At 48.1% G+C, this 26,778-nt stretch overlaps 3 protein-coding genes across 3 annotated transcripts in view; 2 read left to right on the forward strand and 1 right to left on the reverse strand.

Annotated features, from left to right (window-relative positions):
• Positions 1 to 16,755, forward strand: part of VWA1 (von Willebrand factor A domain containing 1) — a 39,226-nt gene extending 22,471 nt beyond the window's left edge. The window contains exons 3-6 of the mRNA XM_033156336.1: positions 9,378 to 9,656; positions 12,049 to 12,321; positions 14,219 to 14,488; positions 15,634 to 16,755. Coding sequence (XP_033012227.1) covers positions 9,378 to 9,656; positions 12,049 to 12,321; positions 14,219 to 14,488; positions 15,634 to 15,674 — 863 coding nt within the window. The 3' untranslated portion in view covers positions 15,675 to 16,755. The remainder of the gene's footprint in view (positions 1 to 9,377; positions 9,657 to 12,048; positions 12,322 to 14,218; positions 14,489 to 15,633) is intronic.
• On the reverse strand, positions 15,092 to 25,157 carry LOC117050950. The gene is made up of 6 exons (XM_033156919.1): positions 25,108 to 25,157; positions 23,990 to 24,120; positions 21,177 to 22,068; positions 19,543 to 19,716; positions 18,176 to 18,374; positions 15,092 to 15,121 (listed from the first exon to the last, which is right to left on the reverse strand). Exons 1-5 carry the CDS (start codon positions 25,155 to 25,157, stop codon positions 18,206 to 18,208), a joined length of 1,416 nt encoding a protein of 471 aa, XP_033012810.1. The 3' UTR covers positions 15,092 to 15,121; positions 18,176 to 18,205.
• A 915-nt stretch (positions 25,158 to 26,072) lies between these two features.
• Positions 26,073 to 26,778, forward strand: part of ATAD3A (ATPase family AAA domain containing 3A) — a 37,754-nt gene continuing 37,048 nt past the window's right edge. Inside the window, exon 1 of the mRNA XM_033156337.1 lies at positions 26,073 to 26,299. Coding sequence (XP_033012228.1) covers positions 26,092 to 26,299 — 208 coding nt within the window. The 5' untranslated portion in view covers positions 26,073 to 26,091. The remainder of the gene's footprint in view (positions 26,300 to 26,778) is intronic.

The raw sequence follows: 26,778 nt of genomic DNA on the forward strand, positions 1-26,778 counted from the left end.
GATTCTGGGACTTGTCATTTGTTAAGGGGTGAGGAGAGCCATTAAGAGACCCCTTCCCCCCCTCTCCCAGAACTACAATTCCCAGAGTTCCTTGGGGAAAGGGAAGGACTGTTAAACCACTCTGGAAATTCCAACGAAAGCAGAAGCAGGGTTGGAAATGGCCAGTGTTTGTGTATTTGCGCCATGCCCAGAATGGAAATAAACCCAAAAAACATGATCAGCGATCAATCTCGTTGTTGCTTTTAGTCCACAAACAAGGCACCCACCCACAATTTGAATTACACGTCCTTTGCTTTGAAATGAATGGGGCAGAATGGCATGACAGTGTCGCTTACACGATCCGTTACTTGAGTTACATGGTTTCAGCACAGCGGATGGTGAGATGAATAACCTAACTTTTGGCAGAAGACAAATTGCAGCAGAATGGAAACTGGGCGACGAGTGCAGGGCAGAACAGGAAAGCGATGCCTTCTTGAATCCCTGTCTCTTAAGAGGTCCGTCTTTCAAGAAGGGAATCCAGCATGCTCCAAATCACAAGCCTCGTTCCCCCAGCAAAGACAGAGACCCCTTGATCCGGCTTGCTTGCTTGCATGTCTATTACCCACAAGGCACCTCCTTGCTCCTTTATTGCTTTCACTCTGGACATTTTCCCCGCAGCTGCAGGCAGCTCTTGGGGCTGCTGATGGTTTGGAAACTCACGAGGGTTACTATGGAGCTGGGAAAGCTTCCACCCATTCCTTGGCAACTTAGCGCTCCTTAATCTTAGGGGATGGTTTTTATTTCATGTATTTTTTAATTATTTTTTAAAGTCCCCTCTGCATCTTGAACAGTTGCTTAGCACTAAAGTCTTTCCTCAGTCTTGTTTTGCTAGCACAAATTCATTTCGCCAGGAATAATAACAACAACAACAACAACAACAACAACAATAATAATAATATTTTATACCCCTCCCATCTAGCTGGGTTTGAGTGGCTCAAAACAACATATTAATAATAATGATGATGATGATGATGATAAAATGACAAAACATCAAACATTAAAAACTTTCCTAAACTGGGCTGCCTTCAGATGTCTTCTAAAAGTCAGGTAGTTGTTTATTTCCTTGACATCTAATTGGAGGGCATTCCACAGTGTGGGTGCCCCCACCAAGAAGGCCCTCTGCCTGGTTCCCTGTAACTTTGCTTCTAGAAGTGAGGGAACTGCTAGAAGGCCCTCAGCGCTGGATCTCAGTGTCCGGGCTGAACGATGGGGGTGGAGACGCTCCTTCAGGTATACTGGGCCGAAGCTGTTTGGGGCTTTAAAGGTCAGCACCAACACTTTGAATTGTGCTCGGAAACATACTGGGAGCCAATGTAGGTCTTTCAGGACTGGTGTTATATGACCCTGGCAGCCACTCCCAGTCACCAGTTTATTAGTTGTAGTTTCCTGGTCACCTTCAAAGGTAGAGCGCATTGCAGTAGTCCAAGCGGGAGATAACTATAGCATGCACCACTCTGGCAAGACAGTGTGCAGGCAGGTAGGGTCTCAGTCGGCATACCAGATCGAGCTGGTAGACAGCTGCCCTGGGCACAGAACTGACCTGCACCTCCAAGGACAGCTGTGAGTCAGTCATGGGCCAATCGGGGCCCACTAATCTTTGCCTCTCCAACCATGTCACTGGGTGATGATGTCACTGGGTGATGACAGCCAATGTGATGTCAACTGATGGGCAGGGCTCACTCCTGCTTGACCAGCAAGTTTGGACTCTCCGCTCGTCAGCTGGGGAGTGGAGGGTCTAAATCCTGCTAGGTGCTGTGGGATAAGTACTTGGGAGTTAGACCCCTCCATCCGTCCCTTGGGTCAGGTTTAACAGATGAGCAGGAGCGCCCACTGATCAGTCAGTCAGCTGACATCATGTGGCCCTCCAAGTCTCCCTCTCTGGCCCTCAGAACTGTACCCAGGCCACACACCCTTCCCCTTGGCTCCCCACACCCTCACTGCCCTACATCTCCAGTATGTTTGTTTGGCTTTCATGAGTGTCCCGGAACTCTGCTCTTTCTTGCTTTCAAAGCACTTATAAACCGTTCGAGATTTAAACGTCTCTCGGCAGTGTACAGCATAAAAAGAAGGAACGACATCATTTAACACAGAATGACAGCAAAAATACCAGCAAAGTAAAATCATATAAGAATAAAATGAATTGAAATTTAAAAGAAGAAGAAGAATAAAAAAAAATCTCTTGCTTGTTTGGATGTAGGATAGAGATGGAGTGGTGGGGGTATTAGTCTGTATGAAAAGCAGCTTAGTGCCCAAAGGTAATAATCAGATTTGTTGCTCTCCTCGCTCCCCCTTGGATGGAGAAAGGTTCCAGGAGAGTGTTCTCTGTCCATTCAACCACCCTGTTCAAGAATATAAAGGAAGGTCAGGCCTTGGGAGGTTAACCATCTCCACTGCCATGGAAACCTCTGTGGTCCTTGACTCCTTTGCAGCACATGGATGCGGCCTTCAGAGCAATTGGGGGGGGGGGTTTCCATTTTTCACCACAAGGCCATTCCCCATCTTGCACCCACTGGCACCCATCAGGACTCTTATGAGCAGATAAAGCCGTCCTCGCCAAACTGGTGCCCTCCAATGTTTGGGGCTGCAGGTCCTGTTTTGCTGGCTGGGACTGGCAGGAGTTGTCTCCCGGACCCCCTGGAGGGCACCAGGTTGGCAAAGGCTGCTGCAAAGCCGCAGATCAGAATGATGACCAGCTTCTGAGCTGCGGGGCTGGGAGGGCGTTCGAACCACCCAGACTTGGCTGCCTGGGAGGACGCCCAGAAGTTGCACTATGATATCATAGGAGGCCTTTTTTTCAAAGGCCCCCTTTGTCGTTAGGCACAAGGCGGGCATTGTTCCGTCAAGCTGGGCTGGTTTCTTCTTGAATTCCCCGCATCTGCCAACAGCTGGTTGGCATTGCCCGCAGGGCTGGCTCAGCTCAAGCCAAAGCAATGCTTCCTGGCTGCCCATCTCTCCCTGCCCCGCCTCCGTGGACTCCCTTAACCTGGAAGAGGCAGAAAGGAAGAATTCTCCTCGGCTGTATGTGATCTGTGCAAAGCAGAAAGGGCAGCTTGTGCTTCTCAGAGACAGACACACCACAGGGTTTTGGCCTTCAATCAGAGCTGGATTTCGGGGAGCACAACTAGTTTGCCTGTACTGGGTGCTGAGCTGAGATGGTGCCACAACAATGACAACAACGGAAGGCGAGAGGCAGGAGGCACCAAATTTGGCATCACACAGCCAGCTGCTAAAATCTTCAAGCCCAAACTCCATCACTGCTTCCATTCCAGGGTGCAGGGTTCCCCCAATACTTACCGTTCTCTGTTTGCTGTCCCACAGGTGCAAAGAAAGAGAGGGAATGACCGGGCAGGCATAGAATTCAGAGGGTTGTTGAACTCACAGGCTGAGATATTATTATTATTATTATTATTATTATTATTATTATTATTATTAAGATCTGGGCAGTGGTGCCCTTTTGGGCTGGTAGGATGGAAGGCAGGGAGAGGGACAGTAGGTGGCGCCAGAGCCTACTGATTCCAGTGTTGTCCCTCTCATCCTCTTCCCTGCTGAGTTCCACAACGTGCAACACTGAGACGGGAAACCTCTTGGACTGGTTGCAAGAAGGCAGGCAGGTGGGGGCTGGCTTGGTGGTGCAGAACCTTTCTCAGCCTGAGGGCCACATCTCCTTCCGGGGCCACAAGCCAGTGTGCGGAGGGCCAGAGGCAAAAGTGGGCAAAGCAGCCAATATTGCAGCTGTCAGTCAATCCGAACAACTCTGAACTAGGTGCCCTTGACGCAGTATTAGATCAGACCCACGCCGTAGATTTTAAGCCCATACATTGAAAGCATGTGGCTTTCCCCCAAAGACTCCTGGGAACTGGATTCTGGGGGTTGGAAATCTAGGCATTTGCATGTTTCTAAAGGAGCCGTCTCCTCGGCTCGTGAAGATTGGCTGTAAGCTGGCAAGGTTGCATCAGGCGGGGTGCCTGCCAGAGTTCAATCACCAAGTTGACAGGGATCCAGGGTGTGTGTCGTGCCAAAGTGAGGTGCAGCAGGAAGGCACGGCCTGAGGTTCACATGCCTATCGCACGCTTGACTACCTGGATTTCCCCACCCCACCCCCCTCCGCTTGTAACTGCTTCTTCTCAGGCTGAATGATGTCACCTTTCTTCCCTGGGGCTGTCCATGTCCGCAGCAACAAGTTGCGTTAACAGACCGGGCCGAACGAGCACAGACAGCAACAGTGCTGTGAGGGATCCTATTCCCTCCCCTTCAATACTTCCCCAGCAGTGACTCTCCCTAAGTTTCACTGACAACTAGGATGAATCCTTCAATGTTCATATGGGAGTTGTCTCTGGGGTACCTCAGGGCTCTACGTTTGAAAACCTCTTGCCACCTATGGGGTGTCCCTACCAGGGTTCCCAACTACTGCAGTTTGCCTCCCCTTTAGGCAAATAAGTGGCACACTTGGCTTCACTGTCCAGTCCTCTGTATGACAGGAGAATAAGCAAACAGTTTCCTCTTCCACAGGAAAGCTTTGTTCTCTCCTCTTAGTCACACCTCTTAAGGTACTGATACACTGCCAGATTCAACGAACGTTTAAGCACATTTAACTTTATTAGGTAACTTGAAAACATGGATGTCTCGGGTTATTACTGGTACAAAACTTCTTCTCATGTAATTCAGCTTTGTTATAATATTTCCTGCATCCCTTTAGCAATGGTAATGACCTTTCCTCCCATTCCCCAAAGCCTAACCTCTCATTTTCTCTCTCTAATCCTCCACCCCCAACTGCCAAACCCCCAACTGCCTTTCAACGGTTGTTCCCCCTCCTTTTAGAATGCCACCTAGCTCCGCCTCCCAGGGAACACCTACCTAAAATGGGAGCGATAGGTTAGCCCATGATGAACCTGAATCATCAGCAGGCATTATTCCGCCACAGGTGCGATCTCTGCTCCCCTTCATTTTATAGCAGGGGAACCCTCTTCATCCTGAGAGCCACCTTCCCTACTGGGCAACCCAGGGGTGGGTGGGGCCAGAGGCCAAAGTGGGCGGAACAAGAAATGCAAATGTTGATTTTAAAAACATGGTAAACTAGTTTCTACACACACACACACACAGTCCTTCATTCCTCCTTATCCTTCAGCCAGGCAAGCGAGGGACAGGGTCAGAACTCCAAAACACTCAAAGAATTTGCAAATTATGTCTGGTGAGGGGGCGTGGCCTGGGGAGAAGAAGGGTGTGGCTGACGAGGGGTGTGTAGCCTGGGAAAGGGGTGTGGACTGGAGTGAGGGGGCGTGGCTGGTGAGGAGGCGTGGCCTGGGCCAATATTAACTCAGCAGCAAGACGGAGGGAGTCTAAAAGCCAAACGGAATGCCAAGAAGAAAATGCCCTAGAGTTCGGTTTTTAAAGAGATGCTTTGGAAACAGCTGCTTCAAGGGGGGGGGGGAGAGCTGCTCACCAGCTCAAAGAGGAGGCACAAGAAAGCTTTAAGACAATGAGGGCTTGAAGCAGAAAGAGAGAGGGCGCTATCAGGCAGAGGTGGTGAGCCTCCGTCTGAGGGGCCAAATCCGGCCATCAGGACTCTTCCCCAATCCACAAACTTCACTGGCCTGGCTCAGCGCCCTCCTTGGGTGTTTTCGCTTAGCTGGAATGCGTGCTTGAGCTCTGATCATGCCTCTTGCTTGTCTGGACAGAGGATAGAGAAGGGTGTGTTTAGAAACTAGTCTGTAAAAAACTTCCATTCATGCTCCGCCCCCTTCTGCCTCTGGCCCCACTTACCACTTCCACACTTTTCAGTGCAATTCCCTGACACATCCCTTCCGACAACAACAAAGGCAATTCCCCACCACCACCACCACCCAAAGCATTTTTTTGTTTTTATCTTTTTTGCACAAGAGCACCCAACCCACTTTAACTGAGCAACCTGCATTTATTTGCCTGTAGACAGTTGACTCTCGTCTGCAAAGTAACCACATTGTGGGTGTACCCGGTGTAAATTTTCCCATGTTGCAGACGGGAGGACTGAGGCTAAGAGAGAGAAGAGGGACAGGGAGAATTTATGCATCGCCTGCAGCTAGCTAGCTAGTAAGCAATTAAGAACCGATTTCCAAATCTCAGCTACGGAAATCAATGAAGCTTTCAACGTTCTCAGGTTTGTCAGAGGGCTTGCATCTGCCTGGACGCTTTGGGCGGGGAGCGACGTGATCCTGCGCGGTTCTAGCAACCTGGCGGCCCTCTGGGGTAACGTCTGTTCAGTTTCAAGGCCTGCCGAGCGTGCTGGAGAGATTTCCGTGCCTTGGCAGGGCCTGGCTTGGGATGGGCTGGAGCCTGTCTTTGTACAGTAGCGAGCAGAAAACTGGCCAGGCCAAACACAAGGAGCTCACACTCCCCTGGCCTGTCTGGTGCCTGAATATTTTTTTTAAAACTGAAGGCAAAACAGGCTTAAAGCTTCTTGCAGACCTGCAGCAAGCCCCTCCCTCCGTCTATCGACTTTCCTCTTTCACTGACAGCCATCAACACGCTTGGTTAGGAGCCTGGCAGCTAAGGCGGGTGGGTTGGACAGAATATGTCCTTTAAAGGGCACCATAAGGCAGGAGTTTGAAGCATGAAACTGGGTCCCCATTCAGCAGAATAAGAAAGAAGACGTCCCACCAGCCACTATGGCAGGGCTGCCTCACAACGTATGGTGTAATAAACATTGCTTTGTTGTATCCAATGCTAGACCTTCCCAAAGTAGACCCATTGAAGTGAATGGAGATGCCTAACAGAGGTCTATTCATTCAAACGGGTCTACACGGAATGGAGCATAGTTTCAGACATCCCATCGCCACCTAAAACAGGGGCGGGGGGGGGACCTTTTTCACCCCCGTGGTTCAGATACTTTTCTCTCCCACCCCACCTCTTGAGGGCCGAGTGTCACTGGTGGGCTGTGCTGCCCACCTGTCAATCAGCTGGTGTCGCACTGATGTCAGCTGACCTTTTCAGCGCATTAAAGTCTGGTTTGCTGGACTCTCCTGGTGTCGCCCTCATAACCAGGAAGGGATTTAAGCTGGGGGTTAATCAAGGTATTGCTTGGGTCTGCAGGGAGATGTTCATGCAATTTAATAGGAGACAAGGATGAACATCTGGCCTTTCACTCCAGGAGTTGGGAACATCAAACCCTCCAGATGTTCCTGAGCTGCTGTTCCCCGTCAGCACCTGCTAGCATTGTCCAAGGCCAGAGGGATGCTGGGAGTTGGAGTCCAGGAACATCTGGAGGACCACTGGCTCCCCAACCCTATCCTAGACCCAAGACTGAAATGCAGTGATTTAGGAGTAGCTCACAGCCCCGAGCATAGTCCCTAAAATCCAATTCTTGGGCCCAGGCTTGAGATCTGCAAACCCTGCCTCCTGGAATATCCCCAGGTGTTTATTTATTTTTATTTCATTTTTTGAATATTAGGCATTCTCTCCCTAATAAGAAGGGAAGAGACCCACCAATTTCTAACATTCAAATTGCTCACACTAATGTGCAGTAGATGATGTTGTCTCTGCTTCCACCTGCTGGTCTTGGGGGAGAGATGCAGAGATGAGAAGCACACTGGGTGGGGGCAGGGGGGGTTGAGTCACCTGAGCCTCTCCTTCTTAATAAGTACTTTTAATCTAAACATAATATAAAGTTGTGGGTCTGTCTGCAGTACTAGTCCTATTTAGAGCAGACCTACTGAAGTCCATTGCTATATCGGAGTCTGGAAATTGAATTGAATTGGTTTCTTTAATGCAGTGGGTCTCCAACTTTTTTTTTTCTCTGGGTCACACTTTAGGAATAAAAATTTGCTCACGCTACACCAACATTTTTATTGATAAGAAATACATTGGAAAACAAAAAGAAACAACCCCCAGCAGTGCTTGATTTACAACAGAATACAACTACAGTACTTTACAATATGATCATGGGTCATCCATAAAGTATAAAGCAATGCAGTTACATAAGAACACAAATCATTCGCAAAATATAATTATAAACGAGCCTCTAACATGTGCACTTTAGTATGTATACAAACTCAAGGATAGGCGTGAGCTTGCTTTTGCTGGGTAATTGAGACAAACTCATCTCATCAACACAAGGAAACCTTTCTCTTTTCTGATCTTAATAATAGTAGTAATAAGTATAATGGGATGCGGGTGGCGCTGTGGTCTAAACCACAGAGCCTAGGGCTTGCCGATCAGAAGGTCAGCAGTTCGAATCCCCGCGACGGGGTGAGATCCCGTTGCTCGGTCCCAGCTCCTGCCCACCTAGCAGTTCAAAAGCACATCAAAGTGCAAGTAGATAAATAGCTACCGCTCCGCCAGGAAGGTAAACGGCGTTTCCGTGCACTGCTCTGGTTCACCAGAAGCGGCTTAGTCATGCTGGCCACATGACCCGGAAGCTGTACGCCGGCTCCCTCGGCCAGTAACGCGAGATGAGCGCCACAACCCCAGAGTCGGACACGACTGGACCTAACAGTCAGGGGTCCCTTTACCTTAATAAGTATAATAATTTATGCATTGTATGCCACCCACCTGACTGTTGCCCCAGCCGGCTCCCAACAAATTATAAACCAAAGTAAAACATCAAAACTTAAAAACTTCCCTATACAGAGCTGCCTTCAGATGTCTTCTAAAAGTCAGATCCCTGTTTGCAACAATATGTCATGGAGAACTGCAGAATAATAGCCAGTGCTCTTGAAGAGAGGCGTGGGTGCTGTTTCTGGTTGTAAATCCAAACAAGATTATTTTGATACTATAGTATCAGTGTAGTAACCCTGAAATGTTTAAATGTTTCTTTGATTGTCCTTCAATTTTCCCACCACACTTTCCATCCTCTCCTGCCACACCCTTTGAGAACCGCTGGTTTAGTGGCACAACTGATTGGTTGAACAATGGTGGCTGGGAGGAGCAAGTCGGTTTTCTTTTGCCTAGTTGTCTAATCACGTTATTTCAATATTCTCTTGTTGATTTTCATTTGTCACATTTTACCGCTTGTTTTGAGGCTGTTTTGTTTCCTTTTTTTGCCATGAGTTCCCCTTGCTTTCGTAGCCGATTTTTACGTGCAGTGTTTCTTTTCGTACTAATGAATATGCCTTACTTAACTGTGCTTCACAAAATGTAGAAACCCTCTGATATTTTGGGGTGTTTGCTGTTTATTTATGATAGCCTATGTTGCAAACCACTCAGAGTTTTGCTTAAACAGAAGCAGTGTGTAAATCATCTAGATAGGCAAATAAATCATTTCATGGATATGTCTAACCCAGAGAAACTGGAATGGATATACTCACACTTCCCTACCTAAGGAAAAAACATTGATCAATGAATCCCTGTGCCTTTCTACACTCCAGATGTCTTCCAGGCCAAGCGTCTGCGTGTGACGGAGATCTCAACAAGCAGCTTCCGCCTCCTTTGGCCCAGGTTTTTGACACGGGAGACGGGCTATTATGTCCTGGAGTACGCCCCAACTGGAGACCCCAGGCGGAAACTGACCAAGCAGCTGACAGGTGACCACACCAGCTTCCTGGTGAGCAACCTGGTGCCCCAAACCACGTACGAGGTCGCCCTCATTCCCGAGTCCAACGAGAGATACATGCCACCCCAAACCATCAGGGTCACCACCTTGGAAGGTAAGACAAAGAAGGTCTGATTGGGGGGGGGCATAATGGAAAGCCATCCTAACTGAGCCAGCGGCCAACTGAGAGGCAGAAGTTCTCTGGCCATTTTGACTGCTTTGCTCCTTGTTCTCCTGTCTGTCTTCATTGTGGTCGTGCAGTGTTGCATAATGGTTAGAGCAGTGGTTCTCAACCAGTTTTTGGCCATGCCCCACCTAAGCATCTCTAAAATCCTGATACACCCGGTCCCCCCGATATATAATTCTTCTTATTCAAAAAGTGAACTCCTATTTATGTGGAGGGAGCCTAAAAGGCCATTAACTGTTAACTCATTCTTGAATTGCCCCCCCCCCTTAAAAATCAAATTGCCCCCCTACGGGGCGTGCGCCCCACATTGGTAACCATGGGTAAGAGTTGCAGGTAGGTAGCCGTGTTGGTCTCCCATAGTCAAAACAAAATAAAAAAATAAAAAAGTCCTTCCAGTAGCACCTTAGAGACCCACTGAGTTTGTTCTTGGTATGAGTTTTCGTGTGCATCCACACTTCTTCAGATACCTTCAGTATCTGCACACGAAAGCTCATACCAAGAACAAACTTAGCTGGTCTCTAAGGTGCTACTGGAAGGAATTTTTTTATTTTTTTATTTTGTTTTGACCATTGCTAAGAGTGTCTGGCTAGGGCCTGGGAGACTAGGGTTCTAATCCCAACTTGGCCACAAAGCTCACTGGTCACTGCTTCTTGGCCTAGCCTTCTCCACCTTTGTACAGTAGGCTGGTTTCCACACAGAGAGAGGCCCCTTTCTATCCTCCATCCAGGCAGCCGAGCATTACCTCCTGAACTATGGAAGCTGGTCTTTCGAAGAACAACTGCTTAAGAACTGGTGCCCATGTTTGATTCCCTTCCCTTTCCCCTTGCTTGTTGTTTGTTTGTTTGTTGTTTAGGTAGTAAGTCTGCAGGAAGGGTCTGCCTCATTTTAATTGCATGTCAGCTAGGGCTGCCGTATTTCAAAAAGTTAAAAAAAATCCAGACACAGTCGCTTGGCTTTTCTGAGCGATCATCCAAAGTCGCTCAGCTATTTTTGGGCAACCTGCAGCAGCGGACGGCAGGGTGGCGAGCGGGCTTCTGAAATCACCGTCTGGGAGACGACAAGGAAGCAATCGCTGCACATTTCTTCCGCCGGGGAACAGATGGAATCCCAGACATTTATTATTAAATTAAAAATTCCCCTTGGGTGTCGATTTTGCCCCCCACCCACCCACCCCAGACATTACTGGAATTTTCCTGTTTATATGGCGACCCTATGTAAGCCAATCTGGGAGCCTTTTTGTCTGAGGCGCAGGGTTCAAATGCTCTGGATAAATAGTAATGAATAAAATAAATTGTCAGAGTTCAAGGGTACATTCTAGCCAGGTAAAATTTCTCAGGTAGGGGCAAAGGAGGATCAGTGAGAGTGTGCAGTCTGGGGAGATTTTCAAGGGCTATTCAGAGAAGCCTGATAGGAAACATTTGGCCTCCAGGGATGAGGTTTCTTCCTGCTCCAAAACTAGATGGTCACATTATCTGATCGGACATAAGGCCCTTCTAATGTAACTATGGGTTGTTGATTTTTTTTTTTAAAGCTACAATCCAGCCTTCCCAAGGTTTGCTGACCCACACAATAGATGTGGAAGCGATTGGTCGTTTTTTTTTTCCCTTTCATTCGCTGCAATGACAGCTCCAGGATTTTAAGGGCCGAGAAATAATTACCTCACCTTCTACCAGGATAAGCAAGTTTTCATGTCAGGCACCTAATTCTTGCCATTGGTGAAACTCCTCTCAGTAGGAGAAAAAAAAAACCAGGAAGCAGATGGTGAGATGAGGTTTGGCGCTGCTCAATCTCTGCATTGTGTTGGAAACTACTCTTGAGGGGGTTATTATGGGATGCTAGTGCCATTCCACTTTGGAGCAGCACTTACACTTTGTTCGCTTATGTCACAGCTGGGATAGATAAAAGGAAGGACTTCTTCATGTGGCCAAGAGCCTAAGTATGGAATTTGCTCCCATGAGGGGCAGTGAAGGCCAATAACTTTTGGATGGCATTAAAAGAGGGATAGAGAAATTTACGGAGGAGGAGAAGGCTGTTGGTGGCAGCCAGCCACAATGGCTATGATCTGCCTCAGCTTTCATTTTTACCTAGTTCAGAAAATAAATTAATAATAATAATAATTTTATTAATCATACCCTGCCCATCTGGCTGGTTTGCCCCAGCCACTCTGGGGCAGCTTCCAACATGTATGAAAACATAATTAAACATCAAACATTGAAAACTTCCCAATACAGAGAGAAGCTGGTCTTCATTCCCCAGTCCTTGTCTTCAGACCATTCCCTGTCAGTGCCCCCTTTTCAATCTGCCTACCTTCTCTCCGCAGAGCCCATCAGCCCAGCAAGAGTCGTCATCTCAGATTCCAGGCCCCACAGCATCCGGGTCAGCTGGGCCCCCACCCCGGACAGCGTGTCTGCCTATCAGGTCCTGTACGGGCCCCTGCCTGGGAACGCAGTCAAGCTGGTGGAGGTCGATGGGAGCCTCAACTCCACCCTCTTGGATGACCTGACTGCCAACACCACCTACTTGGTGACTGTGTCTGCCATTTATAAATCGGGCAAGGAGAAAGCACTGTCGGCCAAGGCATGCACGGCAGAAGGTAAGGAGGTATCCACGCCCTCCACAGGGAGAAAATTTGGAGACAGGGAAGGAAGGGTAGTGGTGGCACAGATGCATTTTCTACATGCTCGGAGGCCCCAAACCAAAGAGAATGCGTCTCAAGATGCTGAAGAAATGTGGATTTCCCCCTTTCCAAAATAGCCCAATGTGTTCTGCCTAACATGGGGCCGCCGAGGCCATATAACACCGGTCTTGAAAGACCTACATTTGCTCCCAGTGCGTTTCCAAGCACAATTCAAAGTGCTGGTGCTGACCTTTAAAGCCCTAAATGGCCTCGGCCCAGTATACCTGAAGGAGCGTCTCCACCCACATCGTTCAGCCCGGACACTGAGGTCCAGCTCCCAGTACATTTCCAAGCACAATTCAGTGTTGGTGCTGACCTTTAACACCCAATGTACGTGAAGGAATGTCTCCACCCCCCATCGTTCAGCCCAGACACTGAGGTCCAGCGCCAAGGGACGTCTGGTGGTTCCCTCACTGCGAGAAGTGAGGCTACAGGGAACCAGGCAGAGGGCCTTCTCAGTAGTGGCACCCACCCTGTGGAACGCCCTCCCATCAGATGTCATGGAAATAAACAACTATCTGACTTTTAGAAGACATCTGAAGGCAGCCCTGTTTAGGGAAGTTTTTAATCTTTGATATTTTATCGTGCTTTTTATATTCTGTTGGGAGCCGCCCAGAGTGGCTGGGGAAACCCAGTCAGATGGGTGGGATATAAATAAATTAATAAATTATTTATTTGTTTTATTTATTTGTTTGTTGGTTGGTTGGTTTTTTGCCATGGCAACTCAAGGCAACTTGCAATATTTTACACGAAAAACAAACACATACATTAAAACCATCATTTTAAAAATCTAAAAGACAATTCTATTCTTAAAAAAAAAAAAACCTACATTCAGACATCCCATCCATGCAAAAAAAGGCCACAGATAGTTAAACGCCAAAGGCCTGATTAAAAAGGAATGGTTTAGCCTGGTGCTATAGATATTTATCAATGGCGCCTGGTGAGGCTCCCCAGGGAGAGCATTCCAGAAGCAAGGAGCCACCACCGATAAGGCCCGTTCTTGTGTTGCCACCCTCCAGACCTCCCATGTATGGGGCACATGAAGAAAGGCCTGAGACAAAGATTGCAGGATCTGGGATGGTTCATATGGGGAGAAATGTTCCTTGACTTTATAGGTCAAGGGAACTTATGGGCCCGGAAACTAATTGGCAGTCATTGTAGTTAGGCCAAGTTTGAATCAAAGAATTGCAGAGTTGGATTGGTGCTATGTGCTCAGACTGCGTTGTCCAATGAGCAACTTGGCTGCTGAATTCTGCAGCAGCTGCAGTTTTCGAACCATCTTCAGAGGCAGCCCTATGGCTAATAGCCACATAATAGCAGTTAAACTGAAAAACAGCCTGCAGAGATCTCTGTTGGCTATCAGAAACTAGCCCCTGGAGGAGGCCTTTAGAAACATACTGGCTGAAATGCATCAGGCTATTTTCTTTTTAGGGGGCGAGGGAGAATCCCTGTTACACCCCCCCCCAACATCTTGGGACATGCTCTCTTTGGGTTCCTTTCTTTGGTTTTCTAGAGCACCCCAAAACCTGGAGCCAACACGGTCCAATTTGGGAGGGTGTGCAGGGATGGAGGAGAAGAGGCTGATGGTGATGGGGGGGGGAAGCAACTTGCTAGCGCAGAACTCAACTTAAGATTGGGAGGGAAGAGAGAAAGCGGAATTGACAGATCTGCTTGTCCCACAGCAAAATGGGTGTGGTTTATGAGAAGGGGCGGAGCTTTGGGGACCAGGCTGCCAACAGCATAGAGTTATTTCTGTTGACATTTGCTGGTGGAAATGCACTGTCTTTATGCCCTCTTTCTTCCCGCTGGGCAGAGAACTCCAGGATAAAGCACCTGCGCTTCGAAGACCTGAGCCCCACCACCGTGAAGGCTTCATGGGAGCCTGCCGATGGCAGCGTCCTGGGTTACCGGGTGAGGTGCCGGCGGCAGGCTGGCTCTTCGACCCTCCTCAGCGTCTCACCGCAGATCCACAGCGTGCTCCTGTCGGACCTGGCGGAGGGCAGCACCAACAAAGTGTGCGTCAAGCCCGTGTACAGGAACCAGCAAGGGAAAGGCGTGTGCCGGATGGTCCACAAGCAGCCGGGTAAGCTGTGGGGAGACTGCGACGCCCACCAACGTGGATGGCCTTGCCTTAGAAGGGGATGAGATGGGTCCATGGAGGAGAAGGCTGGCAGCACCTACTAGTCATGGGTGCCATTGCTGGAGGCGGTTATGCCTCTGATCACCCGTGACTGGGGAGTCACGATTTATTTGTCCATCCTGCAAAATTCACACACCCCAATTTGCTTGGAGCTTTGTGATATCAGTATATTAGGTTTGATTTTGGTATGGAGATCTGCTCCTATGTGCTTAGCTCTAGAGATCGCCATTTACTTAATTTTATTTGGCATCTGTTACTATACTTTGTTACACACATACAGAGCTCTAGATGTACGTACATGTTTCACAAAGAGAACAAAACAATAAAATTATCAGAATAATAATAATAATAATAATAATAATAATAATAATAATAATTTTATTATTTATACCCCACCCATCTGGCTGGGTTTCCCCAGCCACTCTGGGAGGCTTCCAGTATAATATAATAAAATGTAATAAAATGTCAAGCATTAAAAACTTCCTCGTACAGGGCTGCCTTCGGATGTCTTCTAAAAGTTCTTTATTTCTTTATCTCCTTGACATCCACAGGGAGGGCGCCACTGCCAAGCAGGCCCTAAAAACCATAAAGCAAAAGATATAATCAGCAATGAACTAAAAACAGATTAAAGAGTACATCCGTATTCTGCATAGGCTGGTCTAAGCAAAAACATTTTGGGCAGGCACTGAAAAGAGGACAGTGGATGTGCCAGCTTGGCGTCCCTAAGCAGGGAGTTTCAGAGTGTGGGTGCTGCCACACTAAAAGATTGATTTCTTACAAAAGTGGAAAAGGTATTACATGGCACTCGTGACAGTGACAGTTCTGCCTACCAGCATGGCAAATGTCAGGGACCATGGGAGTTGTAGCTTAACATCTGGAGGGCTACAGGTTGCCTACCCCTGCTTTAGAAGGAAGGCTAGAAGAGCCAAACAACTACCTTTCTTTTTTTCGTTTTACAAAAGATTTCGGGCCTAATCGTCTGCCTGTCCCTTTTGCTCGCCCCAGGCGAAAAGCCGAATAGCCGTTTTGCATGTTCATCGACTGCCAGAACTAACCTCCTGTGCTTTCTCCCCCCGTTTCGTTTCCAGCTTCGGCAGTGGGAAGCTACAGGCACAGACAGAGAGCGTGAGCGTTAAGAGACTCGAGGAGCAACTCTGCAGAGCAGAGGAAAAGACTGGACAAGGAGGAAGCCTGGAGGAACCCATACGAGGTGGTTGCCCTCCCAAGCCTGCTCAAGCCCCCCTGAAGCACTCTGCCCCCACCCCCCAGCAGCCATCTTGCCTACAAGTTCCCAAGCTCCGGTTTGGTGTTCAGAAAAAGGGCTCCACCTGGAAGATGAGATTCAGCTGCGGGGATGAGCCAAAAAAGAAAAAAGACTGGGACTCAGAATTCCTCTTTCCTTACTGTATTCTATTTATTTGTGTTTTAGTATGTGCTGTAGCTGGGGAAGAATGTCACAGGAACCCACCCCCTCCCCTTTAAGCCAACACTTGCTAAATGATGTGCTCCTTAATTGATACAGCTGCAATTCGGTCGGAGGCACGCAGTGTAGAGGTGCGAGGAGGATAAAAATGGATTCCATGAGGACCTAGCTAATGCCAGAGTTAATTAAGGATGGGAGAAGGCATCGTTTCCCATTCCGCCCTGTATTCACTGCAAGCAGCACTGTTTCCCTTCTGCTGCTGCTGGCCTTCCTCCAACCTCTACATCATTCATCTCACCGTTCTGCCGTGCCGAAATTCTGCAACTTCCCTAATTCACGCAATTAATCATTACGTAGGTTACGTTGCTGTTACATTATCCCGCTCTGTTCATTTCAGTGCAATGGAAACACAATGCAAATGGGGGGAATGTAATCCATTTCATACAGTTTGCGGACTGAAAGCAGTAGCAACAACAGTGAATGTCTGATAGTATTTGGGGATCAATTTCCGTTCTGGCCACGGGACGGATAAGAAGATGTCAGCTTTCCAAGGCAGATGTAAACCCTCATAGCATGTATTGCATAAGAGCTCTTTGAAGAGGACGACCTGGATTTTCCCTGCATCAAAAATGTCCCCTTCCTTATTCTTTCTTGTAAGCCGGAAAGTGTTTCACTCTTTTGCACAACTCTTCCATGTGTTGTTTTGCTAATGTGGTAGAGATTGCCTCCCTGTCTCCTTATAATGCATCCCTTTGGAAGTCAGTGAATTAAACAAGAGAACAAATGACCTGTTTGATTTGGAAGGCATTTCCAATTGGCACCTAAGCAAAGTGCCTGCTGGTTCCCCCCCCCCCCCAGCTTTCAAATCCAGTGTTTTGACTCCTAGGGAAAAGATATTTTGGAACAGCGTGGTCCATGAAAAATGGTTAGTCCAGGACTCTTGGATGGTGGCAGACAGGGGCAAGGAGAGAGAACAGGGTCAGCCCAGATTACAGTAGAATCCCAGATGAATAAATTGCTGCACTCTAGCGCCACCACTGCAGGTGGCCACAGGATTGTATTGCAGGCACCGAATTATTACGATTATGATTAGTATTTATTATTCTATGGTCCCAGGGCAGGTCACAGCATTAAAACGCAACGTTAAAAACCACTTTAAACAACTTACAATCACAGAAATAAGGTGGGTCTGAAAAATATACACCTCAAGTGACAAAAGCCAGGGTAAAGATGTGCAGCTTCAGCATTTGCCAGGAGATGTATAATGAATGTTCTACGGGGAGGGAGTTCCACAGGCCCTCTCCCAGACCACAGACATCCCTGAGCACAGACAGGCCTCTGAGGGCAGAACTGCCAAGAGGGCCCCCTCTGCCCATCTCAGCACTTGAGGGTCTGCAGAAGTTGTTCTTTTAGATATTTAACAGGGCTACAAAGGACTAGCGGTTCCAATAGTCCCATAAAGCTTCTGATTTTCGCCTTGTTCTTCAGTGTGCTCAGAAAGAGGCTGGACAGCTGGGCTATCCTATCTTCTCAGTCATTTATCTAACGAGTGATTTGCCCATTCCCATGTTCTGTGGTGTTGCTACTTGCCTAGTAAGGGATTGTGGGTACCTGTTTCTCTCCTGACCATCCTCCTCCACAGGCTTCTCGGTGCAGAGTCGATGCAAAGTGTAACCCTCCTGGTATCACCCTCTTAACCAGGGCTGCGTAAACACTAACCGCTTTGCTGCACAAAAATGTAGCTTTGTGCAATCCAAAATCATTTGTGCTTGACCTCAACCTGCTGCTTTTAATAAAAAAAATTGGTCTTTGATCCTATCATCCCACCAAGGTGGGTGTGGTTGCTGAGGTCAGGTCAAGGCATTGGCTGGTTCCCCCAAAGATTAAATTTGTTTGCCTATCCCAACTGGTGGCCCTCTAAATATTTTGGACTCCCTCCAGCCAGCATGGAGAATGGTCAGGGATAATGGGAATTATAGACGAAAACTGCACCATTCAACACAGTCCCCTCCAGGAGCTGCAGCAGGCTGCAACGCCCATCCTCCCTAACCGTGGACTATGCTGTCTGGGGCTGATGGGAGTTGCAGTCCTCAACTTCCAGAAGTTGGTCCAAGGCACCTAGAGGGGACCAGTTTGGAGAAGGTTGACTTGCCCACTCTCTGTTGGACCTCCACCAGCGACAAAGAAGAGAGAATCAAGATCCTCACCCAACAATGCAGGTTTGTGAAGACTGATCTTTATCCATGGGACTCCAGGTGGGTGGAGCAGGGCTGCTGCCAGAATTCTTTGGAGGCTGTTGCCAGTTCGTGCCTGTAGTCATAGATGGAATGTACATCCTGGCTGTTTCTCAACAGTTCGTTATTCTTGCGGGCTTCATAGTGGAACTGAGAGTTACGCATCTCGTACCTTGAGACAGGGGGGGGGGAGAGAATTGAGTCACTTAGTCTGATCATAAATTGGGGTTTCCTGAGGTTAATTCAGGCAAAGTCTCAGAGGGCTGATGGTCAGGGAGGCAACCATGCAGGTGAGAGGCATGGAAAGGCAGCCTGGAGGCTGTTCAGATCATTATACCCGTCCAGTGTCAAAGTCCAAGCCACAACAGTTGGAAAAATAAACCCAAAGGTACAGTACACAGAACTGAAGTTCCAGGAAAGCCCTGGTGCTTTGATGTAGGGCGGACCGGAAATGGGAAAGGCTCCTCATTTGCATAGCCCCGCCTGTGAAGCAAGTGGGAGCAGCAACCTGTTGTCCACCACAGAAAGGGGAAAATGGAAGGTATCGCAGAGGCTCTGGCTACACGTCTCATGGGTTCTTTAAAAATAAATAGATCTATGCTTATATTCTCACTCCATCATCATGCGCATCTAATCTCTCTGACTCAGACAAGAGAAAGAACAGGGGCAATTAGTTATGAAAGTAAATAAGGATAGCATAAACTGGACATGGGAAACGGTGGCTCGTGGCTCCAATATCTCCCCCAGATTTCTCTGCCTGCCTCTTGGGTGGCCTTACTAAGCCTAACTTAGATGCTGCTAGTCTTCATGTGACTTATGCCAGCCATCGCCTAGGAATTCTAAGAAACCAAAGAATCAGTGCAGTTTTGAAAACAGCGGTTAAAATCAGTAAATCAGTGGGAGTTTTGAAAAGTGCAGTCCGCCATCTTGATTCAAAATGGCATCCAGTTGTATCTAAACATAGAAGAAAGCCTCCTTCTTGGTCTCAGGAACCGTCACACACAATTTCGGTTACAATATCTTAAGTGGTGTCCAAATTCATACTGTAGTGACCAAAACAAATACATTGCAATCTGTATGGTAGCTATGAACAACGAACCTCAGTCCGTACCCAAGAAATACTGGTAAGTTTGCAGAGGTCACTGAAATAAGCATTCCAGTGACCTCTGCAAAGCAGGAAGCCTCAATAAAACCGTCCTCCGCAGCGATCCCAGCAGAGAGCAAGCCAATAGCTCCCTCTGCTGCCCAGTGATCTACCTGCCAGATTCCCTGCTTTTAGACTCCCCACACCTTACCACTCCCCCACAGCCCCGCCCCACAGCTTGACGACCCCCACTTACCATTTAGGCTTGGGACCTCGGGTCCGTTCCAATTCCTGCTGCCTCTTCTGCTCTAACAACCACGCCTCTTCCATACGCAGACTCTCGAGCCGGAGGCGAGCCAGCTCTTGCTGGTACGGAGACGTCTCAACCAGGGCTCTCCCAACATCACCTTCAGCGAGAGTCTGCAGGAACCTGTGCAGCCAACGAGGCCTTGTTACGGTTTCTGCAAGGCCTCCAAGCAGCCTTGAAAGCAATTGGCACAGATTGGCCAGGCGAGTGACTCTTTTGAAACCTGCTTTCAAAGCCATCTCCTAAAAGCAGCGAGGCGGGGAAATTTTGCTGGATGAATTGTTTGTTTCTTGTGGACGATAAATGACTAATGCAAGCTAGTGGTTTTTCTTGGGGTTGCCAGATCCTCCAAGTGTCCCTATTTTCCAGGGACATCCCTGATTTAGAGAAGCCGTCCCGGTTTCTGATTTGATCCTGGAATGTCCCACTTTTCCTTAGGATGTCCCTATTTTCATTGGAGAAATGTTGGAGGATATGGGCTGCTGGGGGATAGTCAAATGTTTTCAGGCCTAACAACCTATTTGCCATGCTGTCTGCAGGGTTGAAGAGAGGGGAGCATTTCACAAATCAAGGAATTCCCCAGGGGACTTTCCTTTCCTTTCCTGAACATCATGGCTCTCTAGGCATCTCTCTCTTTGGCCCTTGGGACTATCACTGGCCTTGGTTCACACCCCAGGTGTTTTTGCCTAGCTGGAATGTGTCCGTGAACTCTGACAATGCCTCTTGTTTATATGGATAGAGAATAGAGAGGTGTGTGTGTAGCAATCAGCCTGCAGTACGAAGGCAACATTGGCATACATTGCTCCACCCACTTTTGCCTCTGGCCCCACCTAGAACTGCCATGTGGCCCCCAGAAGCTTGCCCAGAAGGGAATGCGGCCCTCAAACTAAAAAAGGTTCCCCAGCCCTAGTTATACAGCTAGATAATTCACTCTCTGAGCCTCTCTCAGGGAGCCGGGGGGGGGGGGGGACATAGAGATGGGCCTCGGATGACAAGCGCAGAGTCCAGGTCGGTTTGTATGCAGAGAGGCAGTGCTTAAGGGTATTGAGGTCCTAAGGCATGTTGACTGCAGCAGATGCTGACTGCTGCTACCATCAGCCAGGATGGGCAACAGTAAGGGATGATGGGAATTGTAGTCCAGCAATATCTGAATGGCCACATGTTTCCTCATTCTCCCTTTAGGGCATCATTAATCTAGACCAGGGGTGGCCAACTCCCAAGAGACTGAGATCTACTCACAGAGTTAAAAAACTGGCAGTGATCTACCCCCTTTTGGGGGGTTCAGGTGAAAGTTGTTGAACTTTTTTTAGGAAGGAGGAAGGCCAATTTTGGGGGGGGGGTTGGGTCAAAGTTGTTGAGTTTTTTCAGGGAGGAGGTAAAATGTTGAGCTTGTTTTAGGGGAGCCACAGCTTCTTTGGAGGGAGCCAATGATCTACCAGTGATCTACCTCAGACATCCAGTGATCTACCGGTAGATCACGATCTACCTGTTGGACATGCCTGATCTAGACTATCACAAGAGCAGAATGGAGAATTGTTGAGGGGTGAAGCCAACTGGGCATCATGGCAAAAATTTCCACTTACCGTTCATTGAGCTCCTGGGCTATGGGTGAGGAAATGGCAGCAGACGGCAAGCTGTAAGGCGTCCAAGGATTGCTCCGCGCTCCCCTCTCGATTGCCTTGCTGGGAATCCATGATCCAGCGCCTAATGTCCCTGGCCTGTATATCCTCGACCGTGAACGCCTATTTGAACCGCTTTTGCTCCTGTTTCCCCCGGACATGCCAAGCTGGGGGGGAGGCTGTGCACAGGCATTTGCCTTGGCCGAGCTGGGTCTCCAGGCGGGCTTTGGAGACTGAGACCGAGATCGGAGCCAGCAGGTGCGTTTGTTGGCAGGCGAGAGCGAACACTCGCGGTTGGTCTCGGAGGAACCAAGACTGAGCGAACGGCCTCTGTCGAGGGAGGAAGAGGTCCTTTTCAGCAAGGATGCTCTGACCGGGGTCTTAGGAGGCAACAAAGACTTGACACCGATCACATGAGGGGCTCCGAGTTTCAGAGGGAAAGCGAAATCCGCCGAGGGGTGCAAAGAGTTTTGACTTGCAATCTCGCTCCCCAGCAGCCCTGCCAGCCGGTTCACCGGGGACGTGGCAAAGGTTGGAAGGCCCAGGCTCGTCAGGGCTGAATACTCTCCGAAGGATTTGAGCAAGTGTTTTGGTTTCAGGAACCACTCTGCCTCCACTGGGGTCTTGGCTGGGCCTCCAACACCTGATTCCATATAGCTCCCAGCAGGAGCTGCTGGCCACCTGGAACTGAAAGGACCTGAGTCAGCTGCAGGGTGCAGGTCAATGGTGTGTTCGTGGTTTGGGTGTGAGCAGAGACTGGAAGCCAAGTTATCCACTTGGAGCTGAAGCTTCCGCAAGCTTTCTTCCAAGTTGTCAATGCTGGGGATCTCCCCTGTGCGGCGAGATGAGTAACTGCCTAGGTAGAAGGAAAAGCCATTTATTTAGAAGAAGCAACAACCAAGAAACGATCAGCAGACCAAATCTGACACTGCCCAAAAACACTTGGTTTGCACAACACCCCAAGCCATGGTTTATGAAACACGGTTTAGTTAACCATGGTTAAAAATAGTTGTCCAAACCCAATGGCTTAACTATGGTTTACTAACTGTGCTTGACTGGCATTCATTAACTAAGGTTTGTAGTTAGTTTACCAAATTTTATTCAACAATGTGAGGGGGGAAATAATTTCTGTTCACAGTTTTGCTTGTAAGGGAATATGTGTGAGACGACATATTAAATTCATAGATGTTTTATTGCATCATTACATCAGAGGTGAGGTTACAAATTGGTTTAAAGAGGTGTGGCAGATTGAACTGTTGCAAAAATTGACAAATCATACCCGGTATTTAAAATCACTGCAATCTGGTTTAACTTTATATATTTTATGAGTGTAGTTGAACAGAGTAATATTCTGGCATCAGCTCTTCATATTGTATGTGTCAGGGAACTGTCCCCAATGCAGCACAAGGTGGTGGAAGGGCTCTCCGGATGCTACAGAGAGCCCCAGTCCCACCTTGCCAGCAGCTCCTCCTCTGGTACAGAAAGGAGCAGCGAGACATCCAGCGAGGAGGGGGAGAGTTCACAGGGGAAAGGGAGTAGAGGCTCTGGGGATGCAAGAGAGATCCAACACTCCCCCAGTCCCGAGGGCGATACAGGGGGAACGCAATTTCCGTCACCCCAAAGACGTCGTGGGGTGAAAAGAAAGGATGGAAGGCAGGGTTTCGTATACTGAAACTCTTTTGTTGGGGTCAGAACCGGAAGAGGCCATTCCCAGATTCTGACACCGCTTGATACAGACATGAACTTTTAAGCTCTGCACTGTACATAGTTTTCACAATAAAATCTTTAAAGGAAACAGCAGAGTCCTGGCTGCTTACTCATGAGCAACTAACTGAGAACCTTACAGTATGGTTGACATAACATTCCTAACTCCTGCTTCTTTGGTGAACTAGGCTCACCTATGGGGGAAAAAAATAACATCTCTTATACCTCTAGGTGGTGCTATAATTATGTGAATATTCTGAATTAAGATTTCATTATTTTGTTACTTCAATCCACCTCAAAGCATTTTTTTATTTTAAGATTTTGCACTATGTTTTGGTTTTGTTTCATTTTCTATGTGTATCGTGAATTAGTATATAATATTATTAGTTTGATTAGTTTCTCATATCCTTTTTTATTTTGTATGTTGCACTGGCTTAACAACAAATATGGTGTATGTTACTACTAGGAAAATTCCCAAATAAGTTTTTCCCAGCTCTTATTTTTGTTATATGATGTATTGTTAAGAATTTAATAACACTATTTAAAAATAAAGAATATATTAAAAAGTGTGTGTGTGAACTCTGTAGTCCCAAACAAAATAATCAATGCACAAGAGAGTTCAGCAGGCTCGAGGGAACCCCAATATTTGTGGAACGGGGGGGGGGCCTTCATTGAGGGACAATGACCCAAAAACAGTTAAAGGAAGACTGTGAATTTCCATTGGCACAGAACTGAGTTCATCTAGCTCACTATTGTCTATAGACTAGCAGCAGCTTTCCAGGGATCTCTCCCAGACCTACCAGCAGATGCCACTCGGAATTGAACCTGGGACTTTCTGCATGCAAGGCAAATGCTCTTCCAATGAGCTATGGCCTTCTCTCCTATCAGACTAGAAGAATACCCCCCCCCTTGACTTTTACAAAGCAGGCTGGCAGGAGATGCCACCTCAGTTTGTCCTCAACACAGCTCTGTGAGGTAGATTAGGTTAAGAGATGATGACTAGCTCATGGTCATCCAATGCCCTTCATGGTTGAGTGGGGATTTGAACCTGGGTCCTAGTCCAATCTTCTTACCATTTTCTCCTTCAACCGGTGATGATCTTCCCTGCTTATCAGGAGCCTGGTGTCTCCCTAGGCTTGAGAAGCTAAAGTTGTGTTTAGTGTTGGTTCTTTGGCTGTTGCTAAGGCACACTTTTGGCACCTCCCTTTAAAAGAAAAAACAAACATTGTTCACCAACAATGTTCACCAACATTTCCTGTCATTCTCTTGTCACCGTAAAGAAACTACTATTTGTATTAGTTTTTATAGTGCTTCACATTCTTGCACTGTCTCCATGGGGTACCACTGAAAAAGCCCACCCATGAGTCCCCAGTCAATGGACTACTAAAAAAGTTTACCCACAGATCTTTAACACAGTGGCAGGAGGATATAGTATTTCATTTACCATGGACCTAGTTCATTTAGAGCTTTAAATGATAACATAAGCACCTTAAATCTGGCCCTGGATTTCTGTATTTAGACCATCCCAATTTAAATTCTAATAGACATACATAGGACTGTATCACAAGCCTTGGTGTACTCTGTAGGTTTTAGCCAATGTTAGTCCTACTCAGAGTAGACCCAGTGAAATTAATGGAAATGGCTCATTTTTGTCTATTAATTTCAATGTGTCTACACTGTGTAGGACTTAGTTGGCGGCAACTGGGATTTACTTCTAAGTAGATGACATACATGGGATTCCACTCTCATATCGGAACTGAAGGAATGGAGCTGAGAGATCAATTCCCAGAAATTCCCCTTAGATTTAAAGCCTCAGATTGGTATGATGTATCCCTCCTTCCTAAACCAAGTCCCATTTTTTTTAAAAAAGGGGGGTGTCTTTGCTTGTAATTTTGAGAACTGTAAGGGCATGTGTTTGAGTTTGCTTTCCCCTCTACCCTCCTATTCCTATTTTCCTCATGTGTCGTGACATTTTAAGACTGAGGGTAAAAAACAAACCCAGGAGCTAATTTGTAATACATCCTGAGAGCCTTTTCTGGCAAATGCAGTAAATATTCATAAGAAAATAAAACATACCTCCCTCCATTTCTCCTATTTGTTTGTTTGTTTGTTTGTTTATATACATACATAAATAAAACATACAATAAATAAAACATAGCTTTCCCAGAATCACCCGTCCCTCTCCCAGCACCTGAAGGTAACTGCACTGCCCCGCACGCGCAAAGCTCCAGCCTCCGCCATGCTCGCCCTTCTCTGCAAAGCATCACTTGGCATCCTCCTTAGCGACAGCCTCAACATTCCTGTTGCTAAGGAGAAGGACCGCCTCCTTCTTTGCTACAGGTTGAATTCCCCTCCTTCACTCTCTCTCTCTCTCCCTGGTCCCGCCCTTCTTTTCAGATCACCCAATCGCATCACCGCTCTCCAATGGAAGGATGGGCTCACTGTGCTGGGGTCAATAAAAGATGAGAAGAGTCAAAGGCACGTGATTTAGGAGTCCCGCCTTCTGCTTCTTTGCTTCGGCCCAATAAGCTTTTTCTGAACAGGGGGACCCACAGAGATAGTAAAAGTATAGAGCAGACATCCCTAAACTCGGCCTTTCAGAAATTTTGGGACTACAATTCCCATCATCCCTGACCACTGGTCCTGTTAGCTAGGGGTGATGGGAGTTGTAGTCCCAAAAACATCTGTAAGGCCGAGTTTGGGGATGCCTGGTATAGAGTGACACGTTGAATAAATTGCTATAGATATATCTATATTTATTTCTCTCTCTCTCTCTCTCTCTCTCTCACACACACACACACACTTAGAAAAACTTGGTGGGCCACACATTCTCCATCCCTCCCCTAGCCGTTGCTAGATTCCAAGTCCCATCAGCATGGTCAATGGCAAAGGATCCATCGGAGTTGTAGTCCAGCAAATACTCACAGGACTTCCGGTTCTGCGTCCTTGGCTTTAAAACGAAACTGTACTGATGAAGCCGGAATGACCCCGTCTGTCCCCCAACTCTATGGTTCCTCACATTTTGGGGGGGGGGCGTGTGTTTCCCACCAATGGCAACGCGCCGGAAAGCGGAAGAGGCGGAGACGGCGCCTGCGCAGTGTGAGCGGTGCTGGGTCCGCGTGTGCGCGGCTGCTTGCTGCCTGCCGGCTGGGCTGCAAAAAGCGGGGTGGTGCTCATGTCGTGGCTCTTCGGGCTGAACCGCGGCGGCGGCGGAGATGCGGGCCTGGGAGCTCCCCCCGGGGCCCCGGCGCTGCCGCCTTCGCCGGCAGGGCCCTCTGGGGAAGGGCCGGGCGAAGGGGGCCGCCCCAAGGACAAATGGAGCAACTTCGACCCCACCGGCCTGGAGCGCGCGGCCAAGGCTGCCAGGGAGCTGGACGCCTCCCGTGAGTCGGAGGAGGGAGGGGAGGAAAGCCAGGGCCGCGGGCAGGCCTAGGCCCTACTCAGGAGTAGACCAGCTGAACTTAATGAAGGCACGGCTAACTTGGGGCCCATTGATTTCAGTGGGTCTACTATGAATAGGACTTAGTTGGATGCACACACACACACAAAACTTTTAATACGTGGGGCATGAATGCATGAGCGCGTGGTGGGCAGGTGCTGGGAGTGTATGGGTTCCGGATGGAGCAGGGAGCTGACTGTAGTGTGGAAGGAAGGTCATATGTAAGGGGTGGTGAGAGGGCTGGCTGGATCTACAGGGCTGGAGTGCTTCTTTGAAAGGCAGGGTGTGAGGGCAACAAGGTGTGTGTGTGTGTGTGTGTGTGTGTGTGTATAAAGGGTTATCTGGATCTAAAGGATGCCCATCCCCAAAAAATCCCCTCTTTAAAACGCTGGGGGGGGGGCAAGAGCCAAATGTGAGCTGCAT

Source organism: Lacerta agilis, chromosome 8 (assembly GCF_009819535.1).
Source record: "Lacerta agilis isolate rLacAgi1 chromosome 8, rLacAgi1.pri, whole genome shotgun sequence".
NCBI classification, from domain to species: Eukaryota; Metazoa; Chordata; class Lepidosauria; order Squamata; family Lacertidae; genus Lacerta; species Lacerta agilis.